The sequence below is a fragment of the Amphiura filiformis genome, chromosome 10, assembly GCF_039555335.1.
Source record: "Amphiura filiformis chromosome 10, Afil_fr2py, whole genome shotgun sequence".
Classification (NCBI taxonomy): Eukaryota; Metazoa; Echinodermata; class Ophiuroidea; order Amphilepidida; family Amphiuridae; genus Amphiura; species Amphiura filiformis.
This window is the reverse complement of record NC_092637.1, coordinates 58,966,619-58,989,741: the sequence shown is the minus strand read 5'-3', so window position 1 is coordinate 58,989,741 and position 23,123 is coordinate 58,966,619. Positions and strand designations below refer to the sequence as shown.

The 23,123-nt window shown below is 37.5% G+C and overlaps 1 protein-coding gene across 1 annotated transcript; it reads right to left on the bottom strand.

The window, feature by feature from the left end:
* Nucleotides 1-7,647: 7,647 nt before the first annotated feature.
* Nucleotides 7,648-22,360, bottom strand: LOC140162012 (uncharacterized). Its single transcript, XM_072185303.1, has 21 exons — nucleotides 22,307-22,360; nucleotides 21,546-21,924; nucleotides 21,258-21,410; nucleotides 21,025-21,165; nucleotides 20,496-20,900; nucleotides 20,208-20,360; nucleotides 19,975-20,115; nucleotides 19,446-19,850; nucleotides 19,158-19,310; nucleotides 18,925-19,065; nucleotides 18,396-18,800; nucleotides 17,280-17,432; nucleotides 16,501-16,647; nucleotides 13,550-13,909; nucleotides 13,095-13,189; nucleotides 12,305-12,569; nucleotides 11,666-11,831; nucleotides 10,580-10,752; nucleotides 10,101-10,180; nucleotides 8,516-8,637; nucleotides 7,648-7,672 (listed from the first exon to the last, which is right to left on the bottom strand). The coding sequence occupies exons 1-21, from the start codon at nucleotides 22,358-22,360 to the stop codon at nucleotides 7,648-7,650; spliced, it is 4,116 nt and encodes a 1,371-aa protein (XP_072041404.1).
* Between the last annotated feature and the right edge of the window lie 763 nt (nucleotides 22,361-23,123).

The window sequence follows — 23,123 nt, the reverse complement described above, 5'->3', positions numbered from 1 at the left end:
TTCCTTAGAGTTCTGCGATTCCATGTTAAAGGGTTATTGCGATTTCTTTCGCAGTTACTGACTTCATGCATTTCTACATTCGTTTCAGGCCACACATTGCCACAGATATGCTAAACATCGACGATATAGATGAGGTACGGTTGACAACGTACAAAAATACCGACGGGAATGATGTGAGAATCACCGAAAGCAAAGGTCAACATCATCCAGGACAGATCAATGAAGCGATCACGACGGAATAAGAAACAAAAGCCTGATGCACATTTTGTTCATACGAGCAACAATCAAGTCATTTAGGCGACAAAAAAGCCCCGTTCTATGGGCGGACTGACCCAGATTTTGCATTGTGGGGATTTGTGGTGTAGCTGTATGCAAGTTAAAACAGTAGAATAGTTGTTTTGGCGAAAGTGGAATGATTTGGACTAAAAATCTTTTTGAAAAAATTCAGAAAATGATTTTTCAAGCTTTCTGTGATTGTTTATGGTCATTATAAAAAAACTTGACCGACCGTAGTACTTGGCTCGTAGTAGACTTCGCACGACCCTTGTAATTATCTATCTGGCCTTCCCCTCTCTCCAAACGTTCTCAATAAATATGCGCAAGAACCGCGAAAAATGCAAAGCCATGTTTTCTAGCCGTAAACATGGCGAAAAGCTAAATCGACTTGCCGGAGATTACTTTTTATTAATGTTTCAAGAGGTGAGATCGGAAATTTTAATAAAATAAGACATTTTAGGGCCTAGCTAATATGATTTGTGAATTCCACCGTCAAAATTGAGGGAAAAGAGACCGCGAATGATCTTTTCTCATCAATTTCAACGAAAATGTAGTCAAAATGTCACAATCTGTTGCTGGAAACTTTGCCCTCTTTTAGGCACCTTTATTTCTCATCTAAACATAACAAAGGTTTATGTCTATACAGTTGGTAACTATAAATACACTGAGTCTTTTTATTATCATTTTAACATCTAAAAATTCAAAAGTACAAATAAGTTAACACTAAAACTACTACGCGAATGCAAATAGATCAAATGGACAGTGGGCTTTTTCAAGTTCGCAGTTTTGATTTCTCCATTTTTCAGAAACTAAAATCAAGAGATTATAAAAGAGTTATCATGCTAGAAAGCTGGAAAAACCTACCGTAATCGAAATGTTCCGAGTATTATAGTAGCCTGTCCTTTACGTAATAGTTAGACATCAAAACGTAATCTATATAGGTTTGTGACAGACATTTTCTCATTTAAATGTAAAAAAGTATACGTGTGGCAATTCATCCCTCCACGTGTGGCAATTCATCCCTCCACGTACGTGTGGTAATTCATCCCCCCACGTGTGGCAATTCATCCCTCCACGTGTGGCAATTCATCCCCCCACGTACGTGTGGTAATTCATCCCACACGTGTGGCAATTCACCCCTACACGTACGTGTGGCAATTCATCCCTCCACGTGTGGCAATTCATCCCTCCACGTGTGGCAATTCAGCCCTCCACGTGTGGTAATTCATCCCTCCACGTGTGGCAATTCATCCCTCTACGTGTGGCAATTCAGCCCTCCACGTGTGGCAATTCATCCCTCCACGTACGTGTGGTAATTCATCCCACACGTGTGGCAATTCACCCCTCCACTTACGTGTGGCAATTCATCCCTCCACGTGTGGCAATTCAGCCCTCCACGTACGTGTGGTAATTCATCCCTCCACGTGTGGCAATTCAGCCCTCCGCGTGTGGCAATTCATCCCTCCACGTACGTGTGGTAATTCATCCCACACGTGTGGCAATTCACCCCTCCACGTACGTGTGGCAATTCATCCCTCCACGTGTGGCAATTCAGCCCTCCACGTACGTGTGGTAATTCATCCCTCCACGTGTGGCAATTCATCCCTCCACGTGTGGCAATTCATCCCTCCACGTGTGTTAATTCATCCCTCCACGTGTGGCAAATCATCCCTCCGTTATATACGTCTGTTATATCATGAGTTAATAATACGTGTATATCTCCTCTACATTATTTACAGAAAAATAATACTAGGTTTATTTGAACATGTGTACTATCCTATCAAATGTAGCTTTACCTGGCTATTCTTTATGCTCGCATTTTGCACTGATAAATTTGAAGACTTATTTTGTCTACATTGCTGACATCTAACCATGAAATATGCGCTTCCTCAATTACGTAAAAAGAAATCGAAAACACTTTCTCAGATTTTCGGTTTATAGGATAGAGATATAGCTATCGGTAAGAACATCCGCTGACTGGCGCTGAGAGCTTAGCTACGACAATGGGAACCTACGTGACGATATTGAACAATGTAAAACCACGTGAACAAACCGAGATTAAAACCAAGAAGTGGAACAGACCCAGTGCATGTGTGGCTATTTACCTTTTCGTTAACTCCCAGAAGCATTTGCAATTGAACCTCTGATGTCGTCAGTTGACGCCACACTAATGTACATCGTTATCAAACATCGTTACTGCGCATATCAATCATCATGCAGTTATTGTTAACTACATGTATGCACACAACACAGGGGCACTCACAATAGGCAATTGAACCCTACTGGTAGCGATGTGTTGTAGATATATGAGTTAAACTAGTTAGCATCATATATGAAAAAGTATAAAAGCTATGATTTTAGTACTTCAATGTTTCACGGTGAATTTGCCGTGGACATAAGTGCACTATGTGATGTGGAGTTCGCAGTAACAATGTGCGCTTTGGCGTGATGACATCAGGGGTCTAAAGGCTTATGGGATTTGCAGAAAATGTGAATTCATTTTGTATATTGCTACCTTAGTATCATGACTCATATGATTTGAATGACTCGTTAGGCATACATTTCATTTTAAATAGAGTATATAGGAAAAATATACTTTGTACAAGTAAAATACTTCAAATGTAATTTGATGGAGAAATTTGATAAACCTCGCTCCATTCACATCTTGGATATTATTTACCTTTATTAAATTTGATCTAATATTCAATTAAAATTCAGCTACTAGCCCAACTTATAATTGAAATACACAACCATAACCCGTGAAATAGAAGTATATAGGTCTATACAAAATGTACAGCCTCCTTATTAAATACCTTTTATGAGCTCTGGGTACGGTAAAAATGTTTTTTTTTTTTTTAATTTTGTAAAAAAAAAACCCCACTTTTTGAATTATTTAAGAGTTGGTCACAAAACTGCATCTGGTTAGGAGAGTGAGCGTAATTTCTCTCTTTATAACTACAGCTCATCTTGATGAATATGTTTGTCTTTATTTTCCTTTGCTAGTTAGGCTGGAAGAGAGTGTTTTTAATACATGCTCTATCCAAAGATATTATACTCAAAGATTTAAATTGTACTATACGTATAAACGCTATGGAAAATTCGCCATCTTGGTTTGTCGCTCATGGAGGGCACTGCTTAACGCGTGTTTTGGCACAACGCGTTACACCCATACAACCACGCATGAAGTTTTTCCTGGCGAATAATCCGGAGGTACATTAAGTGGCCTCGATGAGCGATTCTAAGAGTTCGTCGATAAGACACAGCATACCATGTAAAATGTTTCAAATGATGTTATTGCATAGCAAAAACACAATAGAATCCTGTTGAGATATGACTTTGTTCAGTTCTCTGTGGCATAATCTTTAAACATTATAAAAACTTTGAATGCAATTAGTCAGGCTCGTTGTCATAGTTACATAGAAGTATCATCCCCTTCTTGGTAAGCTTTATTCCTGTAAAAATGATAAAATACATATGAGATAAATGTCATGTAGAAGTTCTATTCTTTGCTGTTGTGAGTAAAATGATGTCTCTTATTTCTAAATGCTTTGCGTGCTGGCCATAGGCATCAACATAAAAGTACAAGTTTTGAAATATCTTTTCAAAATATCAAGACCCATCCCAAGAACCACCGAATCAATACTTGGCGTATTTGTAGTCATTTTATTGCATTTGTTATGCTAATTCCAAATATGGTCATGTAAATGTACGATTCTGAAATTGTCAAATTTTAAAGAAAAGTTTGGTTGAAGTTAAAATGTTATATATAGTATGGGTCTGTAGTGTCCTGGGTACGCATGTGCGTAACGTTTAGAGGTCATGAATACATAAAGCTGTTGGTACCGTGTACAGAAGAGTCAATGCCGTGGAAGTCAAGATATCAGAGCTGCAGCAGGGTATATATCGTCAGTCGTTGGAGAAAATTGAGACAGTGATACAGACAAATACGACATAATTAGATTTATTAATTCAGCCACTTTGAAGCACGGTGTTTGGAAAAAAATAGAGTAAAACAAACGAATGTTCCAATTTTCTCAAAAATGTTTAAAATATCAAATTCGTCACTATGTGATACGGCCGACGATATGGGACCAGTCACCTGATTTGTACTACACCCTGGGGACCAGATACTTCGGTGTTTGTTTAAGCGGTCGCTCTATGCAGAGACACGCTTGGATCCTGATTATTTTGGGCAATAAAACAAAAATCTGAATATTTATGAATTGAATTGAAAATAATTACCTTGAGCCACTGGGTGCTTCTGCTTCTGCTTGGTATTGCATCAAGCTCGTCTTGGGGACATTAGAAGTTGCAGGCAGCTGTAACTCGTCTGGTGAGTAAGATGTTGACGTCTTGGGGACATTAGAAGTTGCAGGCAGCTGTAACTCGTCTGGTGAGTAAGATGTTGATCTGAACACATCCATATGTACTGGTTTGTTGTTATTCTTCTTACCCGCATCGTCGCCATCTTCGTCATCATCGAACGACGAATCCGAGTAATTATATGAAGCTTTTAAATAATTATAAAGATCATTTCGTAACAGTCATTTCGCAATTTATTCCAAATTATGCAATGATGTGAAAATAAATCATAGTGCTTTTTGCACAGTAACATTCACATTACTTGCATTTAGGCCCTAGCTACTATTAGGTATGTCACAGTGGCTGCACAATAATTCTGCCACACTGTGCATGCAAGCATAACAGTGAATTGAAAAGCGCGCGCTTCAAAGTTGACCAATTTTAGAAAACATCATGTCAAAAAATGAATTTCCGCATAATGCTTCATTTATCCAAAATGTTTGAATTTTTAATATATGGTGTGTGAAGACTTTCCGAGGCTACCATCGGGTCCGCAAAAATTAAATATTGTTTTGTTTAAGAGCTACTGCCTGTTTTTATGGATTTTTGAAGATCGCTCATAAATCAGTAAATATAGGCCTATTGAAATAAAGGACCTACCACCATTTAGCTGAAATATTAATCTTTCTTAGCATGTAAATTATTTCCGTCGACAACGAATGAAGCACTTCCCTTGCCTTGAGTAAAACTAATTAAAAACAAAACATCAAAGAAATTTTTAGGGAGTAATTTTCCAAACCACGATAGCTCTAAGCCATTGTGTGTGTCCAAGGCCATACTATTTTTGTATACGCGATACAGTAGAATTGCTGTTCTTTTTACCATTTGTCTTCCCGTGTTAATCCAGATAACAAAATGTTAATTTAAAGTCTCATTGCAAATGAATTTTTATTTTTACTTTTCGGATTTAGCTTTGAGCAATGGTGACACATGCCATGTTTACAGCAAAAAATGAAAATTCTATTCCAGACATCGTCAAAATGTCAAACTTTGTATTTTTTGTCTTATATTTAAGTAATTAACTGCAGTTTCTTTATTCAACATCATAACAGGTTCATACTTGACAAATTTATGGTGAATGGATACTTTCATTAAATATTGAAAAAACCCAAAACTACTCATGCCTAATTTACATAATAATATCATGAATACATAATTAGCTGTAATTAGCTAATTTGCATAATTAATTACTTTTTGTGTATTTTTTGTTATCAATTGAAATAACTTTGTATACATATGTGTGCAAAAAAACCGCACCCTGATATCATGTACGGTTTTCTATCAATTTTGCATATTAATTAGCTGAACTTAGTCATTTTTTCACCTTTAATTTGTCTGCAGATTGGCTGAAATAGCTAAAATAGTATATTTGGTTAATTTATTATAATTATTCAATGATAGATTTTTAAATTTTGTTTTCTTTAACGAAGTACGGAAAGATAGGCATTTAACCTGTGATACTTAAATTAACGCTGCTTTTTCAAGCAAGGGTCCAAATAAACCTTCAAAATCTCGAAATGTGCCAATTTTGTCATTATAGCTATTTGTGGCAGGTTTTAATTCCATTTACGAGCATCTTAAAATTGACACTACATCACAATGCATTGACCGATTTCAATTCCGTTTTTTGATTTTTGATTCTTTAATAAAGCTCATTCATGTAGAAACATTAAATAACGTGTTTCTGCTGCGCTTATTTTTGGGGTGATATGCCTACTACTATGAACAAATTGCGTGGAGGAGATAAGATTACGGAACCGCTTATATTATTTGCTCCAGCGAGCCTTTTGTATTTTTTATAATTTAATTCCCGTCCGACCCCTTGCGGTTAATCTTCCTTGAGCGATCAGAGTCTGAGTATTGTTTGGTAACTAAGAAACTCGTCGGACTACATCCAAGCACCCCCGGTAACAACCAAAATTGCCCATTTTCGGCAAATACAGTATTATTTATGGGTAAAACCTACCTCTTTGTCCTTCGCCTTGTATATCTAATTTACTGGACCTTGATTTTCGACATTGCCTTTTGAGAAAGAGATACGCAAGGAATAGAATAATCAGTAAAATTATATCGGCAAGATTTATTATTATGTTAAAAAAGTTACTACATGTAGCAACGCTATGCTCATATTGCACGATGTTAGACGAAGATCGGATGTCTCTTCCCCGGAAGTAATATTTAAAGGGGCATTTCACGATTCTAGCATAGGGTATATGGTTCAATAGATGTCCACGAAATAGACTTATTTTCAAAGTGTCAGTTAATCTGGACATTGAATTCCCATACGCATAATTGCATGTATAACAAGGTCCTCAATAGCTACTCTCTTGTAATTTCTGTCGGCAGCCGAGAAATACGAATTGGACCACGTCTTTGTCACACAACAGCATCTGCAAGAAAGGTTATGCACACACACATTATGCAAGTCCTATGTTTCTGTATTCAAGGGGGATGAGGGGTGGATTACGAAGTGTCCATTTAAAAAAGCCAAAAACCTTACCTTACAGTAACAGCAACAATGAAAAGCAAAATAAGAAAACCACCCGCTGCAATACAGCCAATCATCCACCCTTTAAGAACCAGCTTCTCCTCAGGATCACCAGGGGTGGCGGTTGGTAGATCATCCGGTGTCGAGATGCTTAAATCTGTACCCGGTCCCAACGCTTCTTCTAGCCTTTGTTCCTCCGTGGCAAGTGCGGATTGAAGCACGTCTTGATTCAGGGCGGTTCCTTGGTCACTTGTTGGGTTTCGTACCCAACCTGTTATGTGGAGATTTTCCATGACATTTTGAAAATCGGTGTATGCGACATCTGTGGCGCTGGAGGTAACACATGGGTCAAAATGTAATTTACGAGAGACCAGTATTATAGGCAAACTTGTAGTATAATATCAATTAGTAAAATTATTTTCTACCAAATCGTCGTATAAATTGTATATCATCAAAGTCTGGGTCACGTTTTGATTACAGTTTTGTGTAAACGATCAAGCCACTGAGAATTTCGTTTCGTATTAGGCACTATAGGCAGTATCTTTCCTGTGATAGGCATATGTAAGCTATACATTCACTTACTGCAGTGGCTTGAAAATTCACTGATACATATTGTTTAAAAATATCCAGGTATCAAACTGGTATTATACCTTTCTCAGTCCGTACATGCCACAATATAAACTGAGCTCGAAAAGAAACTTATAATTTTTTACAACTTGTGAATCACAAGGTCATATCTTAAAATAGTGTCAATCAAAATGAACCAAAATTACACACAGGATTACTTTAATACTCTACTCAAAACACATGTCAGTAACCAAGCAGTTGTCCAACTGACACAACAGCAAAATGCACTGTCATGGGACAGCTTCCTGGAAGTTCCTCCACTTTCACAGCCCAACAAAAATCTGTGAGAATGCACACAAGATCCTTGCACAGATGATAAAACGGTGCTGCTTTCTGCTTTTCATAAAACAGGGCTGGGCTGTGAATGTGGTCCAGGAAGCTGTTCCATGTCAGTGCATTTTGCTGTTGTGTCAGTTGGATAACTGCTTGGTTACTGACATGTTTTAAGAGTAGAGTATTGAAGTAAACCTGTGTGTATTTTGGGTTCAATTTGATGGACAGGATTTCAAGATATGACCTTGTGAAAAATTATAAGTTTCTTTTTGAGCTCAGTTTACTATTCCCGAGCTACTTCCGCGTCACGCGCATACCGTAGTTCAGAATTATGTGTGACCGCCATGAACAATGCAATGTGGGATAATCCAGTTTATTATGCCTTAAAGATACTCTTATACCCAAAACAAATCGACGGCGAAAAAAGAGAAAAGAAACCAGGCTTTAAATATTAGACTAATACGAAGTAGAATATGAATTATTACTAACCTAAAAATGTCCAATGCTTTGATGTTAATTTCTAAGCCACAATTATCTTCATGAGTTTCACAAAACACATTTAATGCTTCAGCTATGCTCTCTGCCAAGGTCTGCTGTCTTTCCACGTTAAACTGTTCACACAAAATAAAACAATGTCTTTTTAAGGGCTCTGGTAGCACCGTTTGGACAGTATTTTTTGTGGGACATGAGAGCATATCAGACATATCGAATTGCATTCTGAATACGAAGAATGTCCTTCTGATATCAAAACACCAAAACAATTTAGGTAAAAAATGTTTATCTTCAATACTGGTTTACTTCGAAGATTCGAATTTTATTAAAAATATGTTATTATTAGTCATAATGAACCCATTTCGTTGAACTCAAAATTATACTGATGTTTATTTAAATTTAAGTATTCAATAGTAAAATGGTCATAAAGAATTAAGAATATCAGATGATTAGTGACAATAAAAGTAATTGAATGCAACATTATCTTGCATAATTATAATGGCTCACTTTAATACTGAACAATTCTGATTTTGGAATCTACCAGTTTATTGATAGCGAACCCGAAAATCCGACTATGGACTTTGAATTTTAAGCAGAACTTTACCCCAGGGCTTTCTAAAAACACACTGTCAAGCATACTTGTTTATCAGTCCATTAACCACAAGTACTAAGCATGGTATAGTACAAGACGCGCTAGATGTTTGATGAGAGATTAACTTTCGCGTCAACACAAAAGCGCCGCAAATACCACAGATAGTTGTGTACGGTGTAGTTAATGGTAATGGCGCGGGCCCGGAAGATTTAAACCATAGCGAGATATGGGCGACCAATCACAAGGCAGATCCATTTAAAGATGCATTACATCATGGCCAATTTTAGTTAGGCCAGAAATTGGCCTAACTCTCCATAGAGTCCCGTGTTAAAAATCTTAACCGCAAGGCAAAGTCAGTAGTCCACTTGGGAAGCTAACAAACAGAGGGAGTGCGGTGACTGAAAAGATCAGATACAGATGTGAAAATCTATCAGTTGCACACAAATCAATATAAATCAGAGTTTTATGCTTAAATGTAATAGCCAGAGTATGCAAAATGGGCAAGTGGACTACGGAAGTCTACTTCGAGGACTGTTAAATATCAAAATTTAAAAAAAAATCAAGTTTTAATAATTTGTCATAACATTTGTATTATATAGCGTATTAAAAAAAAAAGATATGTCTGGTGTGCCCTCAGGTCCCACAATAAATACGTAAAAACGTCGCAATAATGGTATACCGCAGCCTCTTCTCATGTACACATCCTGCCACTGAATGTTAAAACACGGTTAAACAAATCTTAAAATGCGTGCTTGTTATGCAAATTTACTCAGAGCTCTAATCACAGCATATCTTTGAGTGGTCACTTGCAAATTTGCATGGCAGATAGCGATGGCATGAAGAGCCATTCTTGGAGCCCGTGGGACTCAGGCTAGGTCCTCAGGTAGAGTCAGACGCTGTATGTACTAGAAACGTTTCCGCATTCATTCAATGTTAGCATTAAATTTGTATTGCCCGGCGAAAGCTACAAGTAATGTATAAGTCTCTTACCCATCCAACAGTTTCTCCAACAACAATAATGACTATACTGTCATCCAGATTCTGCGGAGGGGTCGTGGGTGGACTACCACCTATAATTAAAAAAGAAGGCATGCCATTGTAATGTCGAATAAAATATTGCTATAAACCGTTCCTGTCTATACGTGAAATATTTTACGCGATTCGCCAAGCGCGAGAAGCGACCAAGGACAAAACAACTTTTACTCTATTGTCGCCATCGGCTGACAGTATGACAATAAAAGGAAAGAAAAAAGTAAAAAATTTGTGAAAGAAGAAGTAATCGATCAAAGATTTTATCAAGGAAATGCATACTCAATGTCAACAACTAATCATTCATTCAATTAATCAATCAATCAATTCATCCATCCATCATTCAATCATTCATTCAATCTTTCATTCAATCAATCAATCAATCAATTAATCAATCAATCAATCAACCAACCAATCAACCACTCGATAAGTTATCCTACCTTGACTATAAAAGTTGGCTCTAAATCCAGCGGCCGAGATGGATCCATCAGAGTAGAATCGTAACCACAGTTCATTGGTAGGACTTGTTACAGGTGAACTTCCCGATCCACTAAAACTCACCATAATATTCTCGTCTACTGTGTTACCCTCGCCCACTATAAGAAAATCGTGCCTGAAAAAAAAAAAAAAAAAAAAAAGGAAATATAATATATTTCGTCCACAATGAAGGAGATTAAGGTTATGCCTCCAATAGGGGTACATGGATATCTACTGGAATAGCCCAATTCTCCAAGCAACCAAAATAAGATCGTCATCAATGGAAGTAGCAATAGGTTGCCAATATGAGTACTAGTTCGAAGTGTTCTAAGAGTGCTCCGAAAGACCCTGAATTTTGATCGTTTCAGATTTCGGTTTTTTTTTTTATCTAACAGACACCTAAATTGCCCAGTCCTCACATTTCTGTTTTAGGCGATTTTCAACCAGAAAGCCAAGAAAGACCCTTGACCCTTGAGCTTTGAAAGGCCCCCTTTTACTGGCACGCAATCAGCTCCCAAAGACCCACCATCTCCGATTTCCCGAGGAGCATTATAAACTAACAATTATGATGTGCCTCCCCAGGGTAAACCTGCCTTGCCTTTGTTGCAAACACAACAAATGCAAGCCTAAAATTAAACAACAGCATTACTGTCTGGTATTCATGTAGTTATTAACCAGGACATATCGTCTGCCTAATACGCTAATTAATTAAGTTATATTTTGTTGTTTTTGAACAAAGTACAAAGTGTGGTTCAAGCATGCATATCTGTTACGAAATCGCTGTGATTATCCCTTTAATTTTTGGTTATCATTAGCTTTTGATCTTGTGCAAAGATTGGTTAATAAATGTGTTTAAAAGCATGTTTGAACCATATTTTGTACTTTATTCTCAACATTAGAAAACATGACATAGGCAATTAGCGTAGTAGGCTGACGATATAGGATACCGATCTGGATAGCCAGAGCTAATGAAGCCTTGCCTCCATCTATGCGTCGAGAAATCGGCTCTTCGATATTCATCAAACTTACAATGAGCTTGGTGTACCTACCCAGCCTCCGTTTGAAACACAGCAAACTCCAGCCTAACCACAGCATTACTATCTGGTAGTGATATCAGCCAAATACAGTTCTGGTTTATAGGATAGGGTTCTGGATAGCCCGGACTAGTGATAGTCCCGCTCGGTAAATCAATTTCTCTTGTACCGCAATAATTGCCTAAATCAAGATATTAAGCAGTGTTTAAAATTAAACGAGTCGTAGATGTATATAGGTACCCTGCTTTTGGGGACACGGTGCACCGTGGTGGCGCAGCGATACGTTCCTCGCAATCGGTGGATTGCAAGTTCGAGCCCCGACAGTGCCATCGTGTTGAGCACGTGGGCAAGGCGCTTTACCTCACTTGCCACTCTCTACTCAGGGGTGAAATGGAGAGCTGTTATCAATATTGTCCATTGAGCGCCGCTCAAAGTTATGAGCATGCCTTGAGCATTTTATGCATGGCAGCTGACATATTTCTAACAACAGCGAAATAAATGTCAAACGCTTTGATGCACTAAAAATGTGCTGTATAAATGCCAACATTTATTATTTTTAGGCCTTCCCTTCCCCCACTCCTGAAGAGGAAGCATCCATTGGTTAGAGTTACAATTATACCAAGATTAAAACAAGCCGACAAAAAAATCCCTGACCTTCATCTCCCTCCACTTGATGCCATGACGCCATAAATCCCAGTCCATTGATTGTCTCATCACTCATAAACCGCACCCACATCTGACTTTCCAAGCTTTTTATTGGGCCATAGTAGTCATCGGTACCAGTCAATGTTTCTAGTTCATTTCCATCAGGCGTTCCCGATCCAATAATTATGAAATCCACATTATCCTCTAGATTCATTTGTGTTATGGTCAGACTTACTACGTAGGGTTTAGCCACTGATATAGTCCATGTGATATCCTGTAATATCGTGTTGAAACACGAATAATGATATCAATGGCAAGCCCGTAACAAGGATTGTAATGGCGAGGGGGGGATTCAAAAGTGGACCTTTTGTTCATTTTCCTTCTAAAAACAGACCTTTTATGAATTGTTACTTAAAATATGACAGCAAATTCAAAATACACCTTTGTGGCATTGCTCTATAGAATTATGTACACTGTCAAAATATTCATGACAGGCGAATCAGACAATAATTTCCTATGGAAGTACCCGGCTGCATTTTCCAAAAATTATTCGATCAATTACATTCGTGTTCTTAGCATGCATTCACCGTTTGATCACTTACGGGGGTGTGTTCATAATTATCGGGATAGAACGGGTGATGTGATCACTTACTTGGTTATGTTCATAATTATCGGGATAACCGGGTGATGTCATCACTTACTTGGTTATGTTCATAATTATCGGGATAACCAGGTGATGTGATCACTTACTTGGTTATGTTCATAATTATCGGGATAACCGGGTGATGTCATCACTTACTTGGTTATGTTCATAATTATCGGGATAACCGGGTGATGTGAATTCGCCAAATGCTCCACTCAACTCATAATAGATCCTTTCTGGCTCACTTGGACCTGATCAAAGGATAAAAATACATTGATAATTTGCAGTGAGCATTGCACACCTGTAAAATGGTTTATCTTGATACCTTCCTGGTAAAAAAAGTCAGTGTTTCTTAAATGTAAAAGTGGCATGTTACTTCATTAAAATAGGCTTAAAACATACAATAGGCCCTGATTCATGTTTAGTTCTTAGACCTGGATATTTGATTGTCCGTCAAATATCTGTCCTTTAATAAAGATTTGACTAAGCTTTCAAAACGGATTCCATTCAGCGAGCAATTTTACAACGAAGTTAGAATCACCTATGACCTGTATTAGACCTTTAACACGTATTTGACATTAAACCTTTAACCCGTATTTTGATCAACCTACCAACATCAACTATTGTGACTTCAATCATGAAGCCTTGGGGTGAAGTCGGATACACAGAGCTATCGAAAGTCATCCACGCCGTCGACTGCCCACTAATATACTTTTCAGGAATCTCCTCTGAGCTGGATTTAGATCCAGACAGATAAAGCACTGCGGTTTCTGGAGATATTTCAAGCCCGTCTCCCACGGTAACAATATCGTAACCATTTTCTGTTTCGAAGACTTCAAACCGCAACAGGACATACATGTTTTCCGGAAAGCTTATGTACCATTCACAGTGTTGATAATCTGGATATGGAGCTGGGTACCCAGGACTGGTAATAACGGTATCTTCTGTAATTTCTCGAACTCCACATGGATCTGGTCATCGGTAAAAAAGAATACTAACACACTTTAAATAAGTTGTATTCTCTTTTTGTCGTAATTTGACCTGCAGAGCTACAAGACTATAATAAAGTTCATTCTAAGATGTAATTGATATGGAGCAGCTGACCCCAGTGTGATTCAAGAATGACAAAGACTCCCTCAAAGAAATGTTCTATATAATATTTTTTTCTAATCTGAAGTAAATCTGTTCGAGACAATCTTTTCTCATGACTGCGGTTCATGTGGTATCGTCATGTACATTGAACGCAATAAATATGACCTCTGTAATATTATTCTGCCAAATTGTATCAATTAAAAATCAGGTAGTGGTCCTATTAAACTCATATTCCTTGAATGCAGCATATACTTGCCTACCAGATGATTAAGTTGTGAAGGAATATGCACTCTACAGGTAATAATGGAAGAGGGTGCTCACACTGTTTTTAAATCTACATATACAGGGTGGCCCAAAAAGAAATTTACACAATTTGAAAGATAAATATCTTAGAGATTAGAGCAGTTACTCCCAATATTGTTATATATTTCAAATATGTATTTTTGTAAGAATATGTGGTGAAGAATAGAGAGAAAAATAAGCTAAATTAACAAAATGGCAGTAGTTTTACGTGAGAGGTTCGAAAACCATTTTGCCCACACGTAATTCAATGGAATGTATCCGATCACCACAAGCATTGCGTTAGGTATACATAATTGGTAAGCACCCTCGGCTTGGCATTCAAAAGTTTAGAGCAGTTACTCCCAATATTGTTATATATTTCAAATATGTATTTTTGTAAGCATAAGTTGTGAAGAAATAACAGATAAATAAGCTAAATTAACAAAATGGCAGTAGTTTTACGTGAGAGGTTCGAAAACCAATTTGCCCACACGTAATTCAATGGAATGTATCCGATCACCACAAGCATTGCGTTAGGTATACATAATTGGTAAGCACCCTCGGCTTGGCATTCAAAAGTTTAGAGCAGTTACTCCCAATATTGTTATATATTTCAAATATGTATTTTTGTAAGCATATGTTGTGAAGAAATGACAGAAAAATAAGCTAAATTAACAAAATGGCAGTAGTTTTACGTGAGAGATTCGAAAACCACTTTGCCCACACGTAATTCAATGGCATGTATCCGATCACCACAAGCATTGCGTTAGGTATACATAATTGGTAAGCACCCTCGGCTTGGCATTCAAAAGTGATAGATGTTTACATGCATGAATAAATTACAATCCAAGATTTTAATCCTCACTATTCATGCTTGATACAATAATGTACCCGAATTTCACTCCCGTCATTGACAAAGAATTATGAAATTAACAAAACAATCACAATTTATTTTGAAGCGCGCCAAAAAATGTCCCACTTTGAAGCTAAACTGGTGACATTTGGTGTAAAAGTAGAATAAGGGGCTACCTCATAAAATAATACATTAAATAAAGCCAATTTACCACAGAATTTTCCTGGAAACGTTTAGGTAGCCCTAAGAAGAGCCGCTTAAAGCCTTAATGTGCGATCTTTTTAAATTTTTAGATTTTTATTTTTTCTTCCAAAATGATAAAATAGTTAATATGTAATCATTATGAAAGTTCCCAATACATTTAGACACGAAAAACATTGGAAATTTGCAAAGAAACAACATCATAAACTTCACCTCTATCACTCGAAATATCTCGCACTGTTTGGATTAGGACGGCGAGTACGGCCTCGGAGTTAGTCTCCTACGCAGCCAGTTTAGTTACGCTCCCTCCACGTGTGGAGGGAGCATAACCAAACTGGAACCGTAGGAGACTACGATTTGTGAGTCGTTCCGACATATGTGACCCCTCGGCACAACTGAGCCCGGATGTCGCCAGTGCCACTATTGAGATATGCTCCATCGAACTTAACAATAAACAATAGGAAACAAAGGATTTATTGACTGTTTTTTTGATTTTTCACTACTTAAATGTCAAGTACTATAGACATGATATTTTTTTTAATGATGCTAATTTCAAGCAAAATATTTTGGTTGAATATCTCAAAAATGATGATTGGCGACTTCAGGGCTCAGTTGTGCCGAGGGGTCACATATTATCATAGTCTGAAAAAACTATGATAATATGTCGGACCAACAGAAAATCATCCCGTTTTACTACAAATAGGGCGAATTTGACAGTTTGCTCATAAGTAGGAACATGTGTAAGTATTACAATTATGCCAAAAAATCAGTTTTGAAAAAAAAAATAAAGGTATATTCTGAAAAAAGATCGTACATTAAGGCTTTAAGTGATCTTATTACCATATCCATGGAACAGTATTTGGTGGCCCTGAAAAGATATTACCACGATATGATCCTGGAACAGTTTTACCAGATTTGGTGGCTCAAAAAAGAGTTGCTTAAGTGGATTAAAATGATAATGTGAAAATGAAACGTTTTGACTTAGGTTTCTGTCATTGTAGCCAACGCCTGTTTCCGAGTTCAATTAGTACTTTACTGACGAATTTAGTCCCAAATGTCCCTGTTTCAGAGTTCAATTAGTACTTTACTGACGAATTTAGTCCCAAATGTAAAGCTAATACACATAAAACATACCAACAGGAGTTTCAACAAAGACTGGGCCGACTCGTTCTAATTCTTCTTGTGTAGTCAACCCCGCTACACTAATGGCATACACAGCGCCAAAATGAAGATCCGTAAGAACAATATTGGTCACATTTCCACCAAATACACTGACAGAATCTGAAAGAGAACAGAAATTAAAATACAACGTGGGTAAGTAAATACTGCCTAGAAATACAACGTTAAATAGCCTAGCTAAGCGCTATTCTGTAAGAGTACGAAAGCCATTCATAGCACTATTGTACTTTGGAAATGTTTTTCCTTTCTGCTAACTTGTCGGTGAAATAGGTTTGCGATATGAAAGAGGTCTTATTTGTCTTTCAACAATATTGCATGTTAGTCCGCAGCCCGGCTATCCTGGGTAGGGTCGTCGTAACACTTAGCTAGGCCCCGTAGCCTTATGAAACCAGGTCATGTCAACAGTGATATATATCCCGGCTTTAATATTTGAAAAGAATATAGGAACGAATATGATACACCTGTTTGTTCAAAATGTATTCAAATGTTGCAGATGATATTTTGATGGTAGTAGGCCTGATACTTCAGGCCTACTACCATTCTAACCATACTGCTGATTGGGTTTTTAAATCATAATAGCCTTCTTGTAGCAAAAAAACCCAAACAAACAAACAAACAAACAAAACCCAAAACCAAATAATAATAATAATAAAATAATAATAGTAGCATTCATGTAGCCAACAAACAGGCTATATTCATGGGGTTATATCATAATCACTCGTTTTTGTACTTACATTCTAATCCCGGTTCATCAATATTATAATAATGAATCCTGTAACCAAAGATGTCACAGTTATAAGGCGATACATCCCACGTGACCTGTATACTTCGTGGCGTCAAAGCTTCACCCTGGACATTCCTGACATTTGTTTCGTTCCTCAGAAAATCTAAAGAAATACAATGGTCATAGTCTTGTTTAACTATAACACCGAATCGAAATACTTACAAACCGGTTATATTTCTCAGCATCAACTATTATTGATGATAAGGAATCATTACGATGAATATGTTTCAACATATTCACCATGTCCTAAGAAAGGGTCAAAAGGTGCTTTTTCCTCATATTATGCCAATATCATCCCAACATTTTTTTAAATCCCAAATCATGTTAGAAGAATGGATGACTCAAAACCCCCAAACAAAGTCCTCCTCTGTATCATGCTGGGGACCAGTCATAAAGGCAGACCCAAGACAAGACAGAGTGATGTCATCAGGAAGATCTATGAGAGTGGAAGCTGCAGGACTGGAGGAGAAAAGAATAGCGAAGAATGGCAGATCATCTTCGAACTTGGAACTAGTTATTAAACTGCACAACCATATAGTCAAGTCCTCCAAAACTGGCTTCCAATAAAGCAACGCGACGTTTACAAAAACACGTCCTTTCGCACTCAAAGTGCACTACTATCTCACTCCGAAAAGTATACCTTCAAGAATATGAACCTTCACACTTAAAATCATCCAACAAGTTTCCTCTTGCCACTACACAGATCCCACACACAAAATTGGATGGACCCAGAGCTATTGCTCCTTCTGCATAGACTTTTTGTACTACTTATTAATATCCGGAAAAAATTATCTTTATGTTCAATATTCATTTTTGCTTTGGTTTTGATTATCTGCATATTTTTGCGAAATTAACTTGCTTTAATCTCTTTATGAGTGTACAATTAATTCCTGTGAGATTATGTTCTTAAAATGATACTGCAAGGTTTTTAGTTCTATTATACAGTTGGGACTGGATCCAAATACCCGCTGGGCCACTTTTTATGAATTTTATATATTTCAAGTCAACACATTGGTTAGAAGTTAGAAGTTTCGGTATTTTGATTGTTTGCAAACAGTGTATTTACCTTTTGGAGTAACTTCACAAATGTATCGATAGTTGTACTCATCACAAAGTTCATCATATAAGTGGCCATTATCACCCACAATACCACAGTCCTGTTCGCCGTTATTATCAGGCTGTCCCGGTGCCCACAGAGTTTCATGCCATGGTTCAGAGCTTGTACAATCCACCCATTTCCAAACACCTTCGATCGATACATCATAATACCCAATCCACCATTTAGCATCTGGATCAATTTGTGCAGTTCTATTTCTGATATATTCTGCCTCTTCTTCATTATCTAAGATAAGCAGATCAGTATCTGTAACACTTTGACATCCACCTCTTGCAGAAAGCCAGTAGGTACTACCTCTGGAGAAGTAATAGCACCTGTCGTTTGGCCCTCTTTCAAAACCATCTGGACAAAGTACTGTAAGAATAAGAAAATACAATGTTAATATGAATGGTTCGATTCGGTAATTGTAATGATATTTTTCTTTTAATTTGTTAACATTGCGGCAGAGAGGTGGATTGTATTGAAGCAAGTTACTTACATGTTCTCACTGTAACTGGTCCAATCTTTTCAAGTTCTTCATCAATAGTCAAACCTGCTACGCTGATGGCATATTCGGTGTCTGTTTCTAAGCCTGAAATAACTGCATATGTTGCATTACCAGGAAACACACTGACGGAACCTATGAATCAGAAAGACGATAAGATTTATGTATCTCTGGTAAACCACTGAACTTACGTATGAATCAAACAATGGTCATTAGATCTCTCTTACCGGTGTTATCGGGATTGTCGATTTCATAGTAGTGGACTCTGTAGCCAAAGACATCACAGTTGTTCGGCGAAACTTCCCATATGGCTTCAATTTCACTAGATGACAATGCGTCAGCTTTAAGGTTTCTTGCGTTAGTATCGTTTCCAAAGAAGTCTATAAGAAAACATAGAAACGTAGTTAAAAGGCAAACCATACAGAATTTATTTCATGAAGATGGCGATAATATGCACGAAGAAAAGAAACTTTTATTTCGGAAAATAATTTTCGGAAGATGATGTCTCATGTTACCTTTCGGTGTAACTTCACAAATGTATCGATAGTTGTACTCATCACAAAGTTCATCATATAAGTGGCCATTATCACCCACAATACCACAGTCCTGTTCGCCGATATTATCAGGCTGTCCTGGTGCCCACAGAGTTTCATGCCAAGGTTCAGAGCTTGTACAATCCACCCATTTCCAAACACCTTCGATCGATACATCATAATACCCAATCCACCATTTAGCATCTGGATCAATTTGTGCAGTTCTATTTCTGATATATTCTGCTTCTTCTTCATTATCTAAGATAAGCAGATCAGTATCTGTAACACTTTGACATCCACCTCTTGCAGAAAGCCAGTAGGTACTACCTCTGGAGAAGTAATAGCACCTGTCGTTTGGCCCTCTTTCAAAACCATCTGGACAAAGTACTGTAAGAATAAGAAAATACAATGTTAATATGAATGGTTCGATTCGGTAATTGTAATGATATTTTTCTTGTAATTTGTTAACATTGCGGCAGAGAGGTGGATTGTATTGAAGCAAGTTACTTACATGTTCTCACTGTAACTGGTCCAATCTTTTCAAGTTCTTCATCAATAGTCAAACCTGCTACGCTGATGGCATATTCGGTGTCTGTTTCTAAGCCTGAAATAACTGCATATGTTGCATTACCAGGAAACACACTGACGGAACCTATGAATCAGAAAGACGATAAGATTTATGTATCTCTGGTAAACCACTGAACTTACGTATGAATCAAACAATGGTCATTAGATCTCTCTTACCGGTGTTATCGGGATTGTCGATTTCATAGTAGTGGACTCTGTAGCCAAAGACATCACAGTTGTTCGGCGAAACTTCCCATATGGCTTCAATTTCACTAGATGACAATGCGTCAGCTTTAAGGTTTCTTGCGTTAGTATCGTTTCCAAAGAAGTCTAAAAGAAAACATAGAAACGTAGTTAAAAGGCAAACCATACAGAATTTATTTCATGAAGATGGCGATAATATGCACGAAGAAAAGAAACTTTTATTTCGGAAAATAATTTTCGGAAGATGATGTCTCATGTTACCTTTCGGTGTAACTTCACAAATGTATCGATAGTTGTACTCATCACAAAGTTCATCATATAAGTGGCCATTATCACCCACAATACCACAGTCCTGTTCGCCGATATTATCAGGCTGTCCTGGTGCCCACAGAGTTTCATGCCAAGGTTCAGAGCTTGTACAATCCACCCATTTCCAAACACCTTCGATCGATACATCATAATACCCAATCCACCATTTAGCATCTGGATCAATTTGTGCAGTTCTATTTCTGATATATTCTGCTTCTTCTTCATTATCTAAGATAAGCAGATCAGTATCTGTAACACTTTGACATCCACCTCTTGCAGAAAGCCAGTAGGTACTACCTCTGGAGAAGTAATAGCACCTGTCGTTTGGCCCTCTTTCAAAACCATCTGGACAAAGTACTGTAAGAATAAGAAAATACAATGTTAATATGAATGGTTCGATTCGGTAATTGTAATGATATTTTTCTTTTAATTTGTTAACATTGCGGCAGAGAGGTGGATTGTATTGAAGCAAGTTACTTACATGTTCTCACTGTAACTGGTCCAATCTTTTCAAGTTCTTCATCAATAGTCAAACCTGCTACGCTGATGGCATATTCGGTGTCTGTTTCTAAGCCTGAAATAACTGCATATGTTGCATTACCAGGAAACACACTGACGGAACCTATGAACCAGAAAGAAGATAAGATTTATGTATCTCTGGTAAACCACTGAACTTACGTATGAATCAAACAATGGTCATTAGATCTCTCTTACCGGTGTTATCGGGATTGTCGATTTCATAGTAGTGGACTCTGTAGCCAAAGACATCACAGTTGTTCGGCGAAACTTCCCATATGGCTTCAATTTCACTAGATGACAATGCGTCAGCTTTAAGGTTTCTTGCGTTAGTATCGTTTCCAAAGAAGTCTAAAAGAAAACATAGAAACGTAGTTAAAAGGCAAACCATACAGAATTTATTTCATGAAGATGGCGATAATATGCACGAAGAAAAGAAACTTTTATTTCGGAAAATAATTTTCGGAAGATGATGTCTCATGTTACCTTTCGGTGTAACTTCACAAATGTATCGATAGTTGTACTCATCACAAAGTTCATCATATAAGTGGCCATTATCACCCACAATACCACAGTCCTGTTCGCCGATATTATCAGGCTGTCCTGGTGCCCACAGAGTTTCATGCCAAGGTTCAGAGCTTGTACAATCCACCCATTTCCAAACACCTTCGATCGATACATCATAATACCCAATCCACCATTTAGCATCTGGATTAATTTGTGCAGTTCTATTTCTGATATATTCTGCTTCTTCTTCATTATCTAAGATAAGCAGATCAGTATCTGTAACACTTTGACATCCACCTCTTGCAGAAAGCCAGTAGGTACTACCTCTGAGAAGTAATAGCACCTGTCGTTTGGCCCTCTTTCAAAACCATCTGGACAAAGTACTGTAAGAATAAGAAAATACAATGTTAATATGAATGGTTCGATTCGGTAATTGTAATGATATTTTTCTTTTAATTTGTTAACATTGCGGCAGAGAGGTGGATTGTATTGAAGCAAGTTACTTACATGTTCTCACTGTAACTGGTCCAATCTTTTCAAGTTCTTCATCAATAGTCAAACCTGCTACGCTGATGGCATATTCGGTGTCTGTTTCTAAGCCTGAAATAACTGCATATGTTGCATTACCAGGAAACACACTGACGGAACCTATGAATCAGAAAGACGATAAGATTTATGTATCTCTGGTAAACCACTGAACTTACGTATGAATCAAACAATGGTCATTAGATCTCTCTTACCGGTGTTCTCGGGATTGTCGATTTCATAGTAGTGGACTCTGTAGCCAAAGACATCACAGTTGTTCGGCGAAACTTCCCATATGGCTTCAATTTCACTAGATGACAATGCGTCAGCTTTAAGGTTTCTTGCGTTAGTATCGTTTCCAAAGAAGTCTAAAAGAAAACATAGAAACGTAGTTAAAAGGCAAACCATACAGAATTTATTTCATGAAGATGACGATAATATGCACGAAGAAAAGAAACTTTTATTTCGGAAAATAATTTTCGGAAGATGATGTCTCATGTTACCTTTCGGTGTAACTTCACAAATGTATCGATAGTTGTACTCATCACAAAGTTCATCATATAAGTGGCCATTATCACCCACAACACCACAGTCCTGTTCGCCGATATTATCAGGCTGTCCTGGTGCCCACAGAGTTTCATGCCAAGGTTCAGAGCTTGTACAATCCACCCATTTCCAAACACCTTCGATCGATACATCATAATACCCAATCCACCATTTAGCATCTGGATCAATTTGTGCAGTTCTATTTCTGATATATTCTGCTTCTTCTTCATTATCTAAGATAAGCAGATCAGTATCTGTAACACTTTGACATCCACCTCTTGCAGAAAGCCAGTAGGTACTACCTCTGGAGAAGTAATAGCACCTGTCGTTTGGCCCTCTTTCAAAACCATCTGGACAAAGTACTGTAAGAATAAGAAAATACAATGTTAATATGAATGGTTCGATTCGGTAATTGTAATGATATTTTTCTTTTAATTTGTTAACATTGCGGCAGAGAGGTGGATTGTATTGATTACAGAAGCAAGT

Coding starts and splice junctions, on each gene's coding strand:
- LOC140162012 (XM_072185303.1), bottom strand. CDS start 22,360: ATGTCTTTGGCTACAGAGTCCACTACTATGAAATCGACAATCCCGAGA. Junction 21,411..21,545: donor TTGTGAAGTTACACCGAAAG/GTAACATGAGAC, acceptor GTTTTCTTTTAG/ACTTCTTTGGAAACGATACT. Junction 18,801..18,924: donor ACCAGTTACAGTGAGAACAT/GTAAGTAACTTG, acceptor TTATTCTTACAG/TACTTTGTCCAGATGGTTTT.